Source organism: Cebus imitator, unplaced genomic scaffold, assembly GCF_001604975.1.
Source record: "Cebus imitator isolate Cc_AM_T3 unplaced genomic scaffold, Cebus_imitator-1.0 Scaffold242, whole genome shotgun sequence".
Classification (NCBI taxonomy): Eukaryota; Metazoa; Chordata; class Mammalia; order Primates; family Cebidae; genus Cebus; species Cebus imitator.
This window is the reverse complement of record NW_016107557.1, coordinates 1237888-1253131: the sequence shown is the minus strand read 5'-3', so window position 1 is coordinate 1253131 and position 15244 is coordinate 1237888. Positions and strand designations below refer to the sequence as shown.

General features: G+C 40.5%; 1 protein-coding gene across 1 annotated transcript in view; it reads left to right on the top strand.

The window, feature by feature from the left end:
• The window catches only part of CEP192 (centrosomal protein 192), a 132316-nt gene extending 121921 nt beyond the window's left edge, over positions 1-10395 (top strand). The window contains exons 42-45 of the mRNA XM_037727845.1: positions 217-338; positions 2447-2573; positions 3340-3398; positions 9966-10395. Of these exons, the coding sequence (XP_037583773.1) occupies positions 217-338; positions 2447-2573; positions 3340-3398; positions 9966-10104 (447 nt within the window). The 3' untranslated portion in view covers positions 10105-10395. The remainder of the gene's footprint in view (positions 1-216; positions 339-2446; positions 2574-3339; positions 3399-9965) is intronic.
• The last annotated feature ends 4849 nt before the right edge of the window (positions 10396-15244 follow it).

The window sequence follows — 15244 nt, the reverse complement described above, 5'->3', positions numbered from 1 at the left end:
AAACAAACAAACACAAAAAAAAAAAAAAAAAAAAAAAAGAGAGAGAGAGGAACCGGGTAGTACAGAGTAGAGAGTTTGCAATTTAGGGAATTTAAAAATCTTAAATCTCCTTTTAAAATTTTTTAAAGGAAATGGTAAAATTCAAATAAATAAATGTCCATATATTTTCTTAGAGTTTTTATTTATTCTCCCTTACCTTGTGTTTTTTCTGTACAGAGCATCGAAGCAGAAAATGAGCCTGAAAACGCATGCCTTTCCTCAGATTTCCTTGTTAAAATAGATCATTTAGTTAAGCCCCAAAGACAAGCTATGTCAGAGGCTTCTGCTCGCATTCCTGAGTATGTTGCTTTTGTCTTTCTTACGAATTTTTTCCCAACCTTATTGAGGAGTAGAGTCTATAAAATGCTCAGTGACTTTACCTAAGTTCACATGTGTTACCAGCACTCTAATCAAGATATAGAATATTCTTCTCGGCCAGAAAGTTCTTACTGGTCCCTTTGCAGTCAAGATTGGTCCTGTTCTGATTTCTGTCTTCATAGATTCATTTTGCTTGAACTTCATATATACATGTATGTATGTATATACTCTTTGTGTCTGGCTTCTTTTTCTCAACATGCTATTTTAAAAAATTCATTCATGTTATTGAATGTACCTATAGTTCACTCCTTTTTATTGTTTAATATTCTATTAAATGAACATATGGTAATTTATTTTCCTGTTGACTTTTGGATGTCTTATAATTTGGGACTATTATGAATTAAGGTTCTATGAACACTACTGTATGTGCATTTCTGAGGATGACATACATTTTCATTTCTTTTGAGTAAAAATACCTAATTTTATAAAAAATTTCTAGGTCACATGATAACCATGTGTTGAACTTTAAAATAAACTGCCAAATAGTTTTCCCTAAATAGTTGTACCATTTTATGTTCCCTTAAGCAGTATATGAAAGATTCTTAAAAAGCTTTAAAATGTAAAACTTATGCCAGCAGCATATACAGCTTTAATGAGAATATTATTTAGTATTCTACCTAATGAAAATATTTCTTAGGATCCTTAATTAACTAGTAATTAGATCTAATTAAGTTCTTGAGGAAGATGCCTGAAAAGATAATATATGTTAAATATCTGCTGAATTTAATATAAATGTAGTCATTTATTTTTTAATGAGAGCCAGTAATGCATTTGGAAGAAATTAGAACACTCTTAAAGAATACATGTTCTTGGCACACTCCCTCCGGGCTGTTATCCCTTGCTCCTCTCTCGCTTTCTCCACGTCTCCCTTCTGGAGATGTAGACTCGCCAACCCAGAGCCCACATGGGTTGAGGAGAAACAAATGGGAAATGGGGAGAAGCAACAGAGGCAGCTTGGTCTGTGAAGCCTGGGAAGGAGTTCCCTGAAAGGGGACTTGTAAGTTGAGGAGGATGAGTGGAAATGGCCTAGGCAAGGAGAGTGGGAGAAGTTCCCAGGAGAAGTTCAGTAGGAGAGGGGAGTGGCGGGGGGTGAGGCCAGAGTGGGGCCTAGGGGGTGGGTACTCTTTGGGAGAGCTGGGAAGCCAGGGAGTGACGCAGTCAGGTTTATGTGTATACGACAATCCCCTGGCTGTGGTATGACTGATAAGAAGTAGGTGAGGAGGGGCTATTTTAAAGGAGTCCAGGAGTAAAATAGTGTCAAGGAATAGGAAGAGAATGGGCAGACTAGAGATAGGAGAGCCTCTGCAATGGACTGGATAAAGGGGGATGGCTGCGAGAGGTTCAGCTCCCAGATACCGTTCAGGAAACGTAAGTGGAGGATCAGGTTTGAAGACAAAGATCACAAGTTCATTTCTGTATTTGTGGAAACTGAAGGTGTCTGAGCTGTCCTGAGGTACCATTGTGTAGTGACTGAATAGATAGGACTGCTGGGGGGTGCCAAGTTAGGTGTGAGGGGGAGGTCAGGTGCCCAGAGAGTTGGGGGTGGAGTGGAGCCTGCAGAGACCCTGGGGGGTGGACAGAGAAAGGGGAGGCAGCTGTATGGGGTCCTGGAAGCCCAGGCAAGAGCCAGTGCCCTCGCCAGCAAACATTGCCTGGAGGCCACACCTACATCAGGTGCTTGGAGCAGCCTGTGTCCCTGTGATAGTGAAGGGCAGTTGGGACTGCAACATAAAGGAACCAGGTGAAATGAACTAAGGTGAAGGGCCACCTTCATACAAACTGGGCTTCTGGCAGGTAGAGATCCAGGCTGTGAGGAGAATGAGGCCTATCCAACATCCTCTATAAAAGGATTCCTGCTGTCATCCTCTTCACATAAATTAGATAAGTTGCCATTACAAAACTTATTTTTGAAAACAAATTGTCAGGAAAAACACAAATTAATGCAACACTACATAATTTTAATATATAAAAATAGTTTAAGTTAATGTGGATTTCAAATTCTTAATTTTTACACCTATTCCCTAAGCAGGCAGCTTGATGTGACTGCTCGTGGAGTTTATGCCCCAGAGGATGTGTACAGGTTCCTGCCAACTAGTGTCGGGGAATCACGGACACTCAAAGTCAATCTGCGAAATAATTCTTTTATTACACACTCAGTAAGTTGGAAATATTATGGGTTTTGGAAAAATAAATGCATTCAACTCTGATAACAAACATTTTCCTGATGATTAGAAACTTGTTCTATAGACAATATTTAAGTTGTAATCATTAGCTAATTTTTTTAAATGTTAATATAAAGGTAGGTATGGTGATTCACACCTGTAATTCAGGACTTTGGGCAGCCAAGGCAGGAGGATTGCTTGATCCCAGGAGTTTGAGACCAACCTGGGCAATATAGTGAGACTCCGTCTCTACCAAAAAGAAAAAAAAAAAAAACTAGCTGGGCATGGTGGCACATGCCTGTAGTCTCAGCTGCTTTGGGGTGCTGAGATGAGAAGAGGTTGTCTTTAGCCTGGGAGGTTGAGACTGCAGTGAGCCATGATTGTGCCAGTGCACTTCAGCCAGGATGAAAGAGCAAGACCCTGGTCCCATCCCCCACAAAATGCCTTAATTTTGTATTTGAAAATAAACACACTGGAGGTTCAAAAATTTGTTTTTTTATTTTAATTTTTAACTTTTTTTCTTCTATACTATTATACACACATATTTTTGGAAAACCTTTACTTAAAACCAAAGTAAATTCATGTTAAAATTGTCTTAAATTTGTTTTCATTACATTAGCATCTGTTGTCCTACCTAATTTTGTGGCAATACCTAAATATACAAAATGTATCTGTAATAAATAAATGCATGCTGTGCTTTTATATGCTAAAATATCGAATTTTCATAACTTTATAAAGTTTTTTTTTTTTTTTATTCCAGCTGAAGTTTTTGAGTCCCAGAGAGCCATTCTATGTCAAACATTCCAAGTACTCTTTGAGGTAAGTTTATTTAGATCACAGTGTTCTATCATCAGCGATGCCAGACTTTGTCTCTTGGAAGTTGGGGCTTGTGAGGCCTCCTCTGCAGCCCCTCCATATTTCTCACCAGCACCAAACAGTTTAAGCACATGTGTGTTTGCAAGTCGAAGCAGAGAAAAGGAACCTGCAAGCGGACAGCTCCTGACTGTCCGCGGTGCACTCAGCCTTGCTGCAGTGCACAGCATTTGTGCTGGTGTGACTCCTCCCACCTAGGATTTGTAGCCACATAAATCTTAGAGCTGTAATCATTTTAAGATTGACTTTTAGAGTAATTACTGTTTCAAACGTTATTTTCACTGGTATGCTAAGAGTCAAGGACTTAGATTTTCATTAATTGGGATGAAAACCTTTTTAGATTAATTGGGAAAACTTTTATTGTGGCGTTTTTCAGTTGTCATCCTTCAGACACCCCATACTGTTCTTAATCAGGGCCTGATTTTCTTGTCATCCTTGCTGATTTTCTTTTCTATATGATGCACATTTAGGTTGAAATCTCAAACTGGGTTGTCATTGTTATTTAGAACTTAACAGTAGGGTTCTGTTGGGTTTAATGCTGAAGAATAATTTTAATTTCATATTTGAATTTTTAAGTCATTTAATTATTCTAATGTCTCCAATTTAGGATTAGGAGACTATTCCAGAAACATGTTATATTCTGTGAAAATTTGGGCCACTCTGCAAACATTATGGGCCTGTCATTTAATCAGTTACTAAGACCAGCAGTGCTGTACAAGTGAAGCTCAGTTACAGCTCTGGATACTGGAAAGATGGCTTGATTGAAGACTGTTCCTTCTACCTTACTCTTTGTTTTTATTCTTTTCTCCCTCGTACCACCTCTTCCTTCTCCTATGGACTATAAAATATTTTAATATGCTTGAGGGCTAAACCCATCCTTTCCCTCCCAGGAGACTGACCTAAAGGCACAAACTATAGATTTTAGTTCCGCAAATTCAACAATGAACACATCTAAAAATTATCATAAACTTGATAAACTCTTTGGCCTCAATTTCCTTATTTGTAAAATGGCGATGCCAGTGCTACTGACAGCATAGAATTGTGAGAATTATTTAAGAGACGTGCCCAGACATAGCAAGCATCAGCAGGTGTTAATGTCTTCCTCATGATCATCATTAAATCTCCCCTGTAGATGACCTTGGCTGGCAGGATGCATCAACACTCACTCCACAATTTTTATAGAACTTCACTTTCTTATCTTAGTTTCTTCATTTAATCCCTATGACAACTACATAGAAGAGAAAGGCCCAAGTTTAAAAATCAACCAAATCCAAGTTTTCCAACTTCTGAGATCTGAGCTCTCCTCTCACAGTAGTCTGTGGATCTCTCCAGTTATTCTAGGCTGCCCCAATTGATTTGAGACTAGTGATGCCATAGTGTGCGTAATAATAGGTTGGAACTACTAAAATACATGGTAGCACAACTGCAGAGGCAATTAGTTTATTCAGAAAAAGATCATTTAAATTCCTAATTGTTATAACTATTTTTAGTAACTGAGTACCAAATAGATACTGAATAAATTATCCTGAACACTATTATTATCTAAACTCAAATTTTATCATAACTGCATTATTCATTCTGCTTCCTCAGATTGATTCACATCCCACATCTTAACCAGCTTTTTGCAGGGTATATTTTTAAATGTGCTGTGAGTGGATCAATTGTATAAACTGGCATACATCTGTCACAAATTTGAATGACTTTAGATTTTTATTTCAAGGAGCTCTTCTTACCTTAAAAAATATTTTTTTTAGGCCAGGCATGGTGGCTCACACCTGTAATTCAAGCACTTTGGGAGGCCAAGGTGGGTGGATCACATGAGGTCAGGAGTTTGGACCAGCCTGGCCAACATAATGAAACCCCATCTCTACTAAAACTACAAAAATTATCCAGGCATGGGGTGGGGTGCCTGTAATCCCAGCTACTTGGGAGGCTGAGGCAAGCCAAGATCACGCCATTGCACTCCAGCCTGGTCACCAAGAGTGAAACTCTGCCTCAAAAATAAATAAAATATTTTTAAAAGCTTCTAAACAAAGTTTCATTTAGAAAAATTACCTTTTCCCCTGAGTGTTGAAAATAAAAAATAAAATAAATTACCTTGAAGAGTCTAGTACCAACTTTAAAAACAACAATATTTACATATACCTCGTACTCATCTGTAGTTTTGGTAAAGAATCATTATTTAAAATAGCTTGTTAAATTGCAGCTTTATGTCACTGTTCTCCATTTTATGGCTAGGAATGAGGCAGTCAAAACTTTCTTGCAGTTAAACATTCATTTTCCAACTTCCATTATTGAATACGTTGTCATTTCAAATTCTTTTTTGATGTTATATTCTTTGCTTAATTTGCCTTCACAGATTTTTTTAATGAATTGCATTTCTGCCAAAATTTGTGGGCCAATTCAGATTTGACTCTTTCCAGAGAAAGAACCTAAACCTATTTCATCACAATAGTGCTACAGATGGCATAGTCTATTTCTGATATGGAGTGTAGGGACAAGACCAACCGAGTGGAAATCAGATAAGGGGGTTTTTGAAAGATGCCTAAAACATTTTTAATGAGAAACTCAAATTTTATAAATGAGATGACATTTTGCTTAGCTTCAGCTTGTTTTCTGTAAACCACTTTTGAGATATGAAATGTGTTCCTTGCTGGTCATTTAAAAGACATTTTCATGGACATGAACTTGTTGATTTGCCGTTCTAGGGCTTGAAAATTAGAGTCATAAATTAGAGCACTGCATTCCTGTGCAGCCTGGGTCATGTTAATGGCATCTGAAAGAATCTAGAAACATGAGAAAATATTTTTAAATTAAGCAAAATTTGGACAGTTTAATTAAGTTAAAGTAGTATCTCAAAGTGCATAGTTTGTACTCTGAACATATTTCAGTCTTTTAAAATGAAGATAAATTTGAATAAAATAATTTTATACTTTATTAGTGGCAGACACTTAAGTTATTCTGATTACAATGAATTTCCAGAAAGTCTTCATCAATTATTTTGTAAATACATAATAGTACAGATTTCAGCAGTAGCTTTAATAGCAGTAGCTCATTGTAAATTTTGTAAAGTATGAGTAAGAAAATCATGTGTAAAGCACTAATTCTGTGATCTGTTTAACCAAAGGAACTAAACTCTGGGTTATAGGAAACTTTGTAAGTAAATTTTACACAAAAAAGGTGGAAACACTGGCTCCTTTGTAACAAGAGAATGACCTGTGTTGACCTTGGAGAAGTAGCAGGACAGTAGAGGCAGATGCTACAGGAACCCCAATGACAGTTCTTACCACAGAACTAAAGTCATAGGCACTCATGGCATTATGTGCTGTTATATTTGTCCCAAACATGAGACACTGTGACTTCAGACAAAGGCTCAGAAAACATAATTGCCAGATGAGAACAACAGTTAGCTTGCCTTGGCAGTGGAACAAAATCTGTGCTTTTAAAGCCCTGAGAAGCAATTCCCAGCCTTTAATCACATTTTTCATTTGTTAGATCACTGTCTTCTTTATGACATCATTAATTAAACATTTCCAAAGTAATAATAGGATTGTAGTCATCTGTAGGGTACATGAGATAATTACTTACAAATATGCACTTTTTCCAAGGCCACCAGGAGGCCTGGTGGGGCTGCTCTCTGTAAGCTCTGGCACTAGCACAGGAAAGTGGCCGTGCCCTATAGGCTGTAAACTGATCACAGCAGAAGGAGGCAGAAGAGTTCCCCCAAGAAGGTTCAGGGGTTTTGCCCAGTGCAGAGGTGGGTGAACACAAATGTATGGCAGATTGTAAGTAATGTAATAGGGAAAAGGAAACATTGCTAACAGGTTTTTTTGTAAAGGTTCTTTTTTGAGGGTTCTGAGTGATCGTCTCTTTCTTATATCTTTTTAAAAATAATTTGTTTATGTTTCTACTTAATCCTAAAAAGCATCTTTCTCTTAACCTATTATTTTATGCATATCTAATCCCAGCTGAGGTGTTGTAGCTAATAGGTTTCATCTCAACTGTACCCTCATGTCCTCACACAGTGCAAGCTGCACAGTCCTGGCAGACCCTACATGTAATTTGGGAGAGAAGGACAGTTCCTAGAAAAGTGACAAGCCAAGGAAAAGAGTTATCATTGAGCTGTAGTGTCTTTTCATCCATGTGTGGGAACCAAATTTTATTACCTTTTCGAGTTTCTTTGATAATGGTGGTACCTTGTATGTGCTAGTATACTGGCTTTTTTTTTTGTAGAAAGTATTCCTTTAAAAAAATGTTTTGGGCCGGACACGGTGGCTCACACCCATAATCCCAACACTTTGGGAGGCCGAGGCGGGTGGATCACCTGAGGTCAGGAGTTCAACAGCCTAGCCCACATGGTGAAACCCTGCCTCTAGTAAAAATACAAAAAGTAGGCTGGGCACAGTGGCTCACGCCTGTAATCCCAGGACTTTGGGAGGCCAAGGCGGGCGGATCACAAGGTCAGGAGATCAAGACCATCCTGGCCAACATGGTGAAACCCTGTCTCTACTAAAAATACAAAATTAGCTGGGCATGGTGGCGCGTGCCTGTAGTCCCAGCTACTCAGGAGGCTGAGGCAGGAGAATTGCTTGAACCTGGTAGGTGGAGGTTGCAGTGAGCCAATATCATGCCACTGCACTCCAGCCTGGGTGACAGAGCGAGAATCCGTTTTTTTTGTTTGTTTGTTTGTTTGTTTGTTTGTTTTTTTTAATGAGTGTTTTGAAAGAGGAAGTGTGGTTGCTAGAATTTGTAGGTTCCAGTAAGCCCTTTCCGTGTAGATGGGGCCTGTGGAGAGTTGGGAGCTAAGCGTGCATAACCCGATGGCGCCTCTCCTCCCTGGATGCGTTTCTGTTCTGTGTGCCTTTGCAGTCCAATCCATCATTAGTTAGAGAGAGGATCTGAACTAGACCTCCCCACTGGGCTCAGAGGACTTATCACAATACACTTTTACATTTTTAGCTGAATATAGAACAACTCTATATTCTGTGATGAAATTTGTTAATAATGAGCTCTTCCAGAGATTTGTTTTGGGATATTTTATTATTTTTAATAATTCATAAGTTACAAAGCCTCTTAAATAGGCAGATTGTACCATATTTATCCAAGTATTGACCTGCCAGCATGAAAGAGAAAATTGTAGCTAGTGCCATGGGCCAGATTTGATTTTTTTTTTTTTTAAGTATATTATCTTTGACATGGTAAAACAAGTATAATGGTGTTTGGGGAAAATAACCCAGACTTTAAATACAAATATATGGAGATACACATAAACACCTTTGGTCTATGTAGATATATTTAAGAATATATGTTATTTGTGTTATCAGTTATATACAGGAAAAGGGCTTTGAAATACTGTAGCTGTTTTCTAAACCTTGTGCCTGTGTACTCTTGTGCACCTAAGAGCCTACACTGCTGGGTTTTTCAGGACAGATGCTGGAAACTGAAACGTCCATCACTCTGGTTGCCAGGCTTTAAAACACACAACTCTGAGACAAGACTAAGGGATGAAGTACCTTACCTGTGAGCCCAAAATTTTCACTTAAAAATGGCCAAGCCTAGAGGTTGATGACATCACATGGGCTGTATGAAATGTGTATGTAGCCTCATTCGCCACTGTACTACAGGCGTATTTTGTAGCTCTTAGGACATAGTTTTAGCGACAAAACAAACCCTCCAGAATACTATTTTTAACCATAGGGCACTCATTACCTGCCTCTCTATACTGTAATTTGAATGTAAAGTTTCTAGAGGATTTTTGATGAGAGTTTTGGGCCAGGTGTGGTGGTTCACACCTGTAATCCCAGTACTTTGGGAGGCCAAGGGGACCCAGATCACTTTAGGCCAGGAGTTTGAGACTAGCCTGGCCGACATGGTGAAACCCCGTCTCTACTAAAAATATAAAAATTAGCTGGTGCGGTGGCGGGCGCCTGTAATCCCACTACTTGGGAGCCTGAGGCAGGAGAATCGGTTGAACCCGGGAGGCAGAGGGTGCAGTGAGCCAAGATCATGCCATTGCACTCCAGCCTGGGCGACAAGAGTGAAGCTCCATCTCAAAAAACAAAAAGTTTCATATGAATTTTACAGCAAAATCTGCACAGCCCATTAATTATAGGATTGGGACAAGTTGTTTTAATCTTTCCAGTGCAGTATGCTGTCTGGACTGAGTAAAACAAGGGCATTTCCCCTTTCTTAGGTAGATAGCTTTTGCAAGCAGAATACAAACTGTATGTATGATAGTTTAGACCTCTTATTTCCTTTTTACATATTAATAGTTACTGGATAGCCAGGAAATGTATATGTATGCAATATTGTTTTAATCCAGTTTTATATTTTTCTCTCCTTTGTGTCATTTTCTCATTAAATAATAGCATCAAATAAAGTATAAATACATTTAAGCTGCATGTGACTTGACCAAGCTATTTCGTCAATACCTAAGCCAGGCCCTGTGCTACCTGGGACGGGGTTGCTGGTGCTGCCACGACATGCCCCTGTCATGTGCTTCTCTCTTTCCAGAGCCCAGCATTACATCAACATGCCTGTGCAGTTCAAACCAAAGTCCACGGGCAGATTCGAAGCTTTGCTTGTCATTCAAACAGATGAAGGCAAGAGTATTGCTATTCGACTAATTGGTGAAGCTCTTGGAAAAAATTAACTGGAATACATTTTTGTGTAAAGTAAATTACATAAGTTGTATTTTGGTAACTTTATCTTTCTACACTACAATTATGCTTTTGTATATATATTTTGTATGATAAATTGGATGTCTATAATTGTAAATTTTTTTGTTTTTGCAAGCTAATACTGACGACTTGACTGAAATATCATGTATCTAGCCTACAGTATTGTACTTAACTTTTACAGGTGAGAAGAGAGCTCTGTGTTTGTATTGATTATGATATTCTGAATAAATATGGCACATATTTTAATGTGGTATATCCAGAAATTTTTCAGTGAGCATGTCTTTTTCTATGCTGTCATAAAGAAATTAGAATATCACTTTATTCTGTTAATTATTTTCAAGCTTCTCGGTCTGTTCTATTATTTTTTTTTTATCCTCCATCACACAGTTTCCTCTCGCTAAGAAATTCTTTCTCTGTTTCTTCTTTTAGCTAGTTTCCCAGAGTAGAAAGGACAACCTACCTTTCAAGCAGCTGGTTCTTGTTTTACCGAGAAGGGAAGTCTTCACAGTCTGTGCAAACACAGCAGAGAGATTCCCACGTTGATATCTTGAGTCTTTACTTCTCCTTTGAGCTCATGTGCTGTAGGTAAAGCTAGACAGGACAGCTGCTGCAGAAGCTGGTGCAGATGAGGCAGACTCCAGTGGACACAGGGAGGGAGACAGCAGGCCCTGAGAACCCGTTATGTGGCAGGCTTGAGATTGAGGCAGCGACATGGTTTTACCCAGGAGGAATGTGGCTATTAATTGCTCTTCTCACCATTACTAGAGAGTCACCCGATGAAGCTTTCTGAGCCTCAGCTCTTTGCCTTCGACTTTGAAGCAACAGAATCCCAGATTTATGTAGTAGCTCAGGGATGATCAGAATTGGATATTATGTAGAGTGGGAAGACCTGGGGACTTGTAGAAAGCTGGCCGGATGACTTAAGCCAATTACAGCTGAAGAGCAGTGATTGTGAGCTTGAGAGAAAGACAAATCCCTTCTTTCTTCTTCTCCCTCGTTTTACTTTTGCCGAGTAATTTTTGCTTAGAAATCAAACTTGTAAAAACATTTTTTTTCTACAAGTTAAACAGGTGATACTTTTACTGATACTGCTTGATTTATAGGTTTTGTACATCAAATATGAGATGACTTCATACTTGAATTTGTACTTACTTGACTACATTCAGCCTTAAAAGTTTTAAAAGCTATTGCTTTTTAAGACTGTTCGGCATGGTCTTTTAAGTGTTTGCCAAGGTCAGTTCCTAGTGGTCATAATAGTTCCAATTTGGTGCAACGGTTACTTTGCCTTTCTTTCAGTTTATACTCAGAAGGTCAAAAAAACAGGGTTAAATGACAAAACTGCAAAGGTGACTCTTTCTTTTGTTCTTATTTTGAGACAGACTCTAGCTCTGTCACCCAGGCTGGAGTACAGTGGCACAATCTCGGCTCACTACGACTTCCTCCTGGCGTTCAAGTGATTCTCCTGTCTCAGCCTCCCAAGTACCTGGGATTACAGACACCCACCACTATGCCCAGCTAATTTTTGTGTTTTTAGTAGAGAGACAGGGTTTCACCGTTTTGGCCAGGCTGGTCTCAGACTCCTGACCTTAGGTGATCCACGCCTCAGCCTCCCAAAGTGCTGGGATTACAGGCATGAGCCACTGTGCCCAGCCAAAGGTGACTCTTCTTTAAAAGTGACTTTCTCTGCTCAGATGTATAAAACATTAAAAAAAAAAAAAAAAGTGACTTTCATGGATCTGCAGTTTGTCCTATGCCTCTGTGATTTGGAAACATGGTGCTTGGCATTTTAAAAGCAGGTGGATATGAACAAATGATTTGTGCAACCAGTCACCACTCCTAAAGCAAATGCAGACTACGCTGTCTTTGTGACAGCTGCCAACGTGGAAGAGCAGTGCCCAGGCAAGATTGCAGCAGAGGCTTGGCTTTAGTGAGCCTTCCACCTGAGAACTGTCTTTGTTCCTTCCCATCCCTTCCCACATTGATATAGTGAGTCTCCACCTCTCCTCTGAGCTCCTGACTTGTGTATCAAGCCAGATGTTTCCATTTGTTTGCCATGTAGGCAGCTCAAACTTCTGATTCCCTCCCTCCCTCATGGGCTTCTCCTTGCTTTCCTCATTCTACCTACCCATTTCCTTACCCGCAGACTCTCACATCACTCCCTCTAAAATGAGCCTGCCCCTAACAAATCTTAGCACCAACCACAGTAGCCTGAGCTCAGTCATCTCTGAGGCCACTGCAGTCGTCCTCTCACCAGACCACCTGCTTGCTCTTAGCTCCAGAGCCCTCTCTCCACAGAGGGCAGAGTTACCTTTTGAAAGAGGTAAACCAGAGTCTACATTCCCTGCTCCTGTATGAGGATAATTGCCTGCACATAGCCTAAAGTCCAGGCCCCTTCCTGCAGTCTGAAGGCCCTCACCCCTGGCCACCGCCATCCTCCCTGAGCTCCAGCTGAGCGGCCTCCCTGCTCTTCCAGCCAGCTCAGTGCTGGTGTCTCAGGTTCTTCCCCAGGCTTTGGCATGGCCAGCTCCCCTTCTCAGATGTTCAAAGAACTTCCATCCAAGGCAAGCTCCTCCTCCGTGTATCACACCATCCATTGTGGTATCGCCCTCATGTCTACCACATCTGTTCCTGCTTCTTTGCTCTCCCTCCCATGGAATGTGAGCTCTGTGTGATGGGAGAACTGGCCGGCCCTGCTCACCCACATCTTCAGCATCTGGACAGCCTTGTGTGTCCTGCAGGAATGCAACTGACTGCCCAGCGGCTCTGGTGCGTTTGCCACACCCTCCTGTTCTGCAAGGCTGTTTGCTTACCGCCCTGCTGCCGATGCCCAGCTGTTTCTCCCCACACCCAGTAAACACTGTGTTCTCAGGAGGGCCTCTACCCTTGCCCCAAGATTCTTACCAGTTTTTTACGTGTCCCCAGGACAAATTTCCTAGTAGTAAAACAGCTAAGTGTACTGAGTGCCTCCTATGTGCCAGGCGGTGTCCTACGTGCTCTCTGTGTGCTGTGGTACCCATTCTCAACAGCTTTATAGAGATTGGGCTTTTTATGACAGAGGGACCTGAGAGTGGAGAGGAGGGACAGAGCCCTTCCTCCTACGATCGTCTCTCCATAGTGGCATCTGTGGACAGATAGATGGATTTATAGGAGGCTGGGGCTGGGGCTGGTCTGGCCCATGGAGTTGATACTTGTGTTACGTAAATAAAGTCAGGCTCAGGGGTTAAGTGATAAACTAAAAGTCACACAGCTAAAAAGTTTGAGCTGGGATTCAAACCTTGGTTTTTTTCTGACTTGGGTACCCAATTACAGATGGTAGAAACTGTTCTTAGCATAGAGAAAATGTAGTATTAGTATATGGCTGCTTTTAAAAGTTTGTGTTTGGTCGTAAAGCCACCCTAGGATCACAAGTTAATGTGTCCTGCCAGCTTAGCTTACTGGAGTCCACAGGAGTAAGGATGCTTCTCTTGTCAAGCAGGTAAGACATTTTCCAGGCAAAACCTAAAGTTCTGTAGAGCTCAGTGATGATGAATGTGCCTCATTACTGATCTAATGAGTCCAGAAACGAGACTGTGTACGAGAGCATTTCTTTTTAGTTTTCAATAAAACTGAGGTTGGGATGATTTTGTATATACAATACATAGATTTTTTTGGCACACAGATTTCTGGGCAGAATTACATTGGGCTGTTTCTCACAATTGTGAACTTGTTCTCTTTGCTGTTTCTTAACATTCCCCATCTTCAATTCAGTATTAATTTTTCTAAATTTTGATATTTCACATATTATTTTATGGAGGGTTGATGGAAGCCTTGCTCTAAAGTGAAAAACTATTTTCCCGGCCTCTTCCTGAATTAGACTTTTTAAAAATGTGTCTTTTCCATTAATGAAAACCCACTTGTCAGTTCTCTTAAAGGTCCATTTCCTGGCCACTGCACATTTTTGATACCCACCTTGGTTAGGATGTGTGGGAGTTATATTGTTGCTTCCTAAACTCTCAGAGCAGATTCACTTGGTGTCTGATAATTGTACTCACTCTTAAACTTTTAGGCAAGTGTTTAGGTTTGCTAGTTGGCTTTTACTGAATTTCAAAATGCCACTTTGCGAACCCCACAAACAGGCCCAGCTTCTCATCAGTTCGCTGTCTGGTGTCACTGCCGTACACACTTGGGACTCCTTGCTCCACACCTCCTTCTAGGTCCAAAAATCCCACAGGACCACTTTTGGGGAAATTGTTTGATATCAATTTATTTTTCTTTAAAATAAGGATTAGTTTGTTGTTTTGCATTTTTATACTGTTTCCTGTATTACCTGAGCATGGATAGGAGAATGAGCAGATAGCTTTAAAAATGTTCAGAGCAATGCCATTCTAAAAATAGTTCCTTTGTAAAAGGATTATTAGAGTAAGAAATATGTGGATGCTTAGGCAGCTTCTAAGGTGGGCCACAGTGGTCCCTGCGTGGCCTTGTGCATTCCTTCCCTCCAGCCCTTGTTTCGAATCAATAGAAGGCCTCCACATTGAGGGAAATTCCACCTGCCTGATACCATCACAAAAGATTCCAACTCTTGTCTTGCTATCAGACCCTCCCTTGCTGGCCTCAGTAAAGCAAGCTGCCATCCCAGGCAGGGCCACGTAACAAGGAATCAAGTGAGGCCGGAATTGACCGGCAGCCAGCTGTGTGAACTGAGGCTCCCAGCCCAGCAGGCTGGAAGGAAGTGGATCCTGCTGCTGCCAACTGAAGGCACTTGGAAGTAGGTCCTTCCTCAGTCGGGCCCCAGATGAGCCCCCTGTCCTTGGTGACATCACACCTACAGCCTAAGAGCCCAGAGCAGAGGACCCAGCTAAGCTATGCCCAGATTCCCGATCCCAGACACTAGAAAATCAAGTGTCTGGGATCGGGACACTTGAAACCTTGGCACCTGTGGAAATACGTTCCACAGCAGATAACTAACACAGCAGGTGTTTAATTAAAAGAGAAACACCACTGCAGATGTAACCAGCTCTTTCAGCCACCGTGATAAATAATTGCTTATAAAAGATTGAGACAAGCCAACAACTGTTGATCTTTAAACCTTAAATAAAACACATACTTCCATCTTTTTTTTTTTTTTTTTTT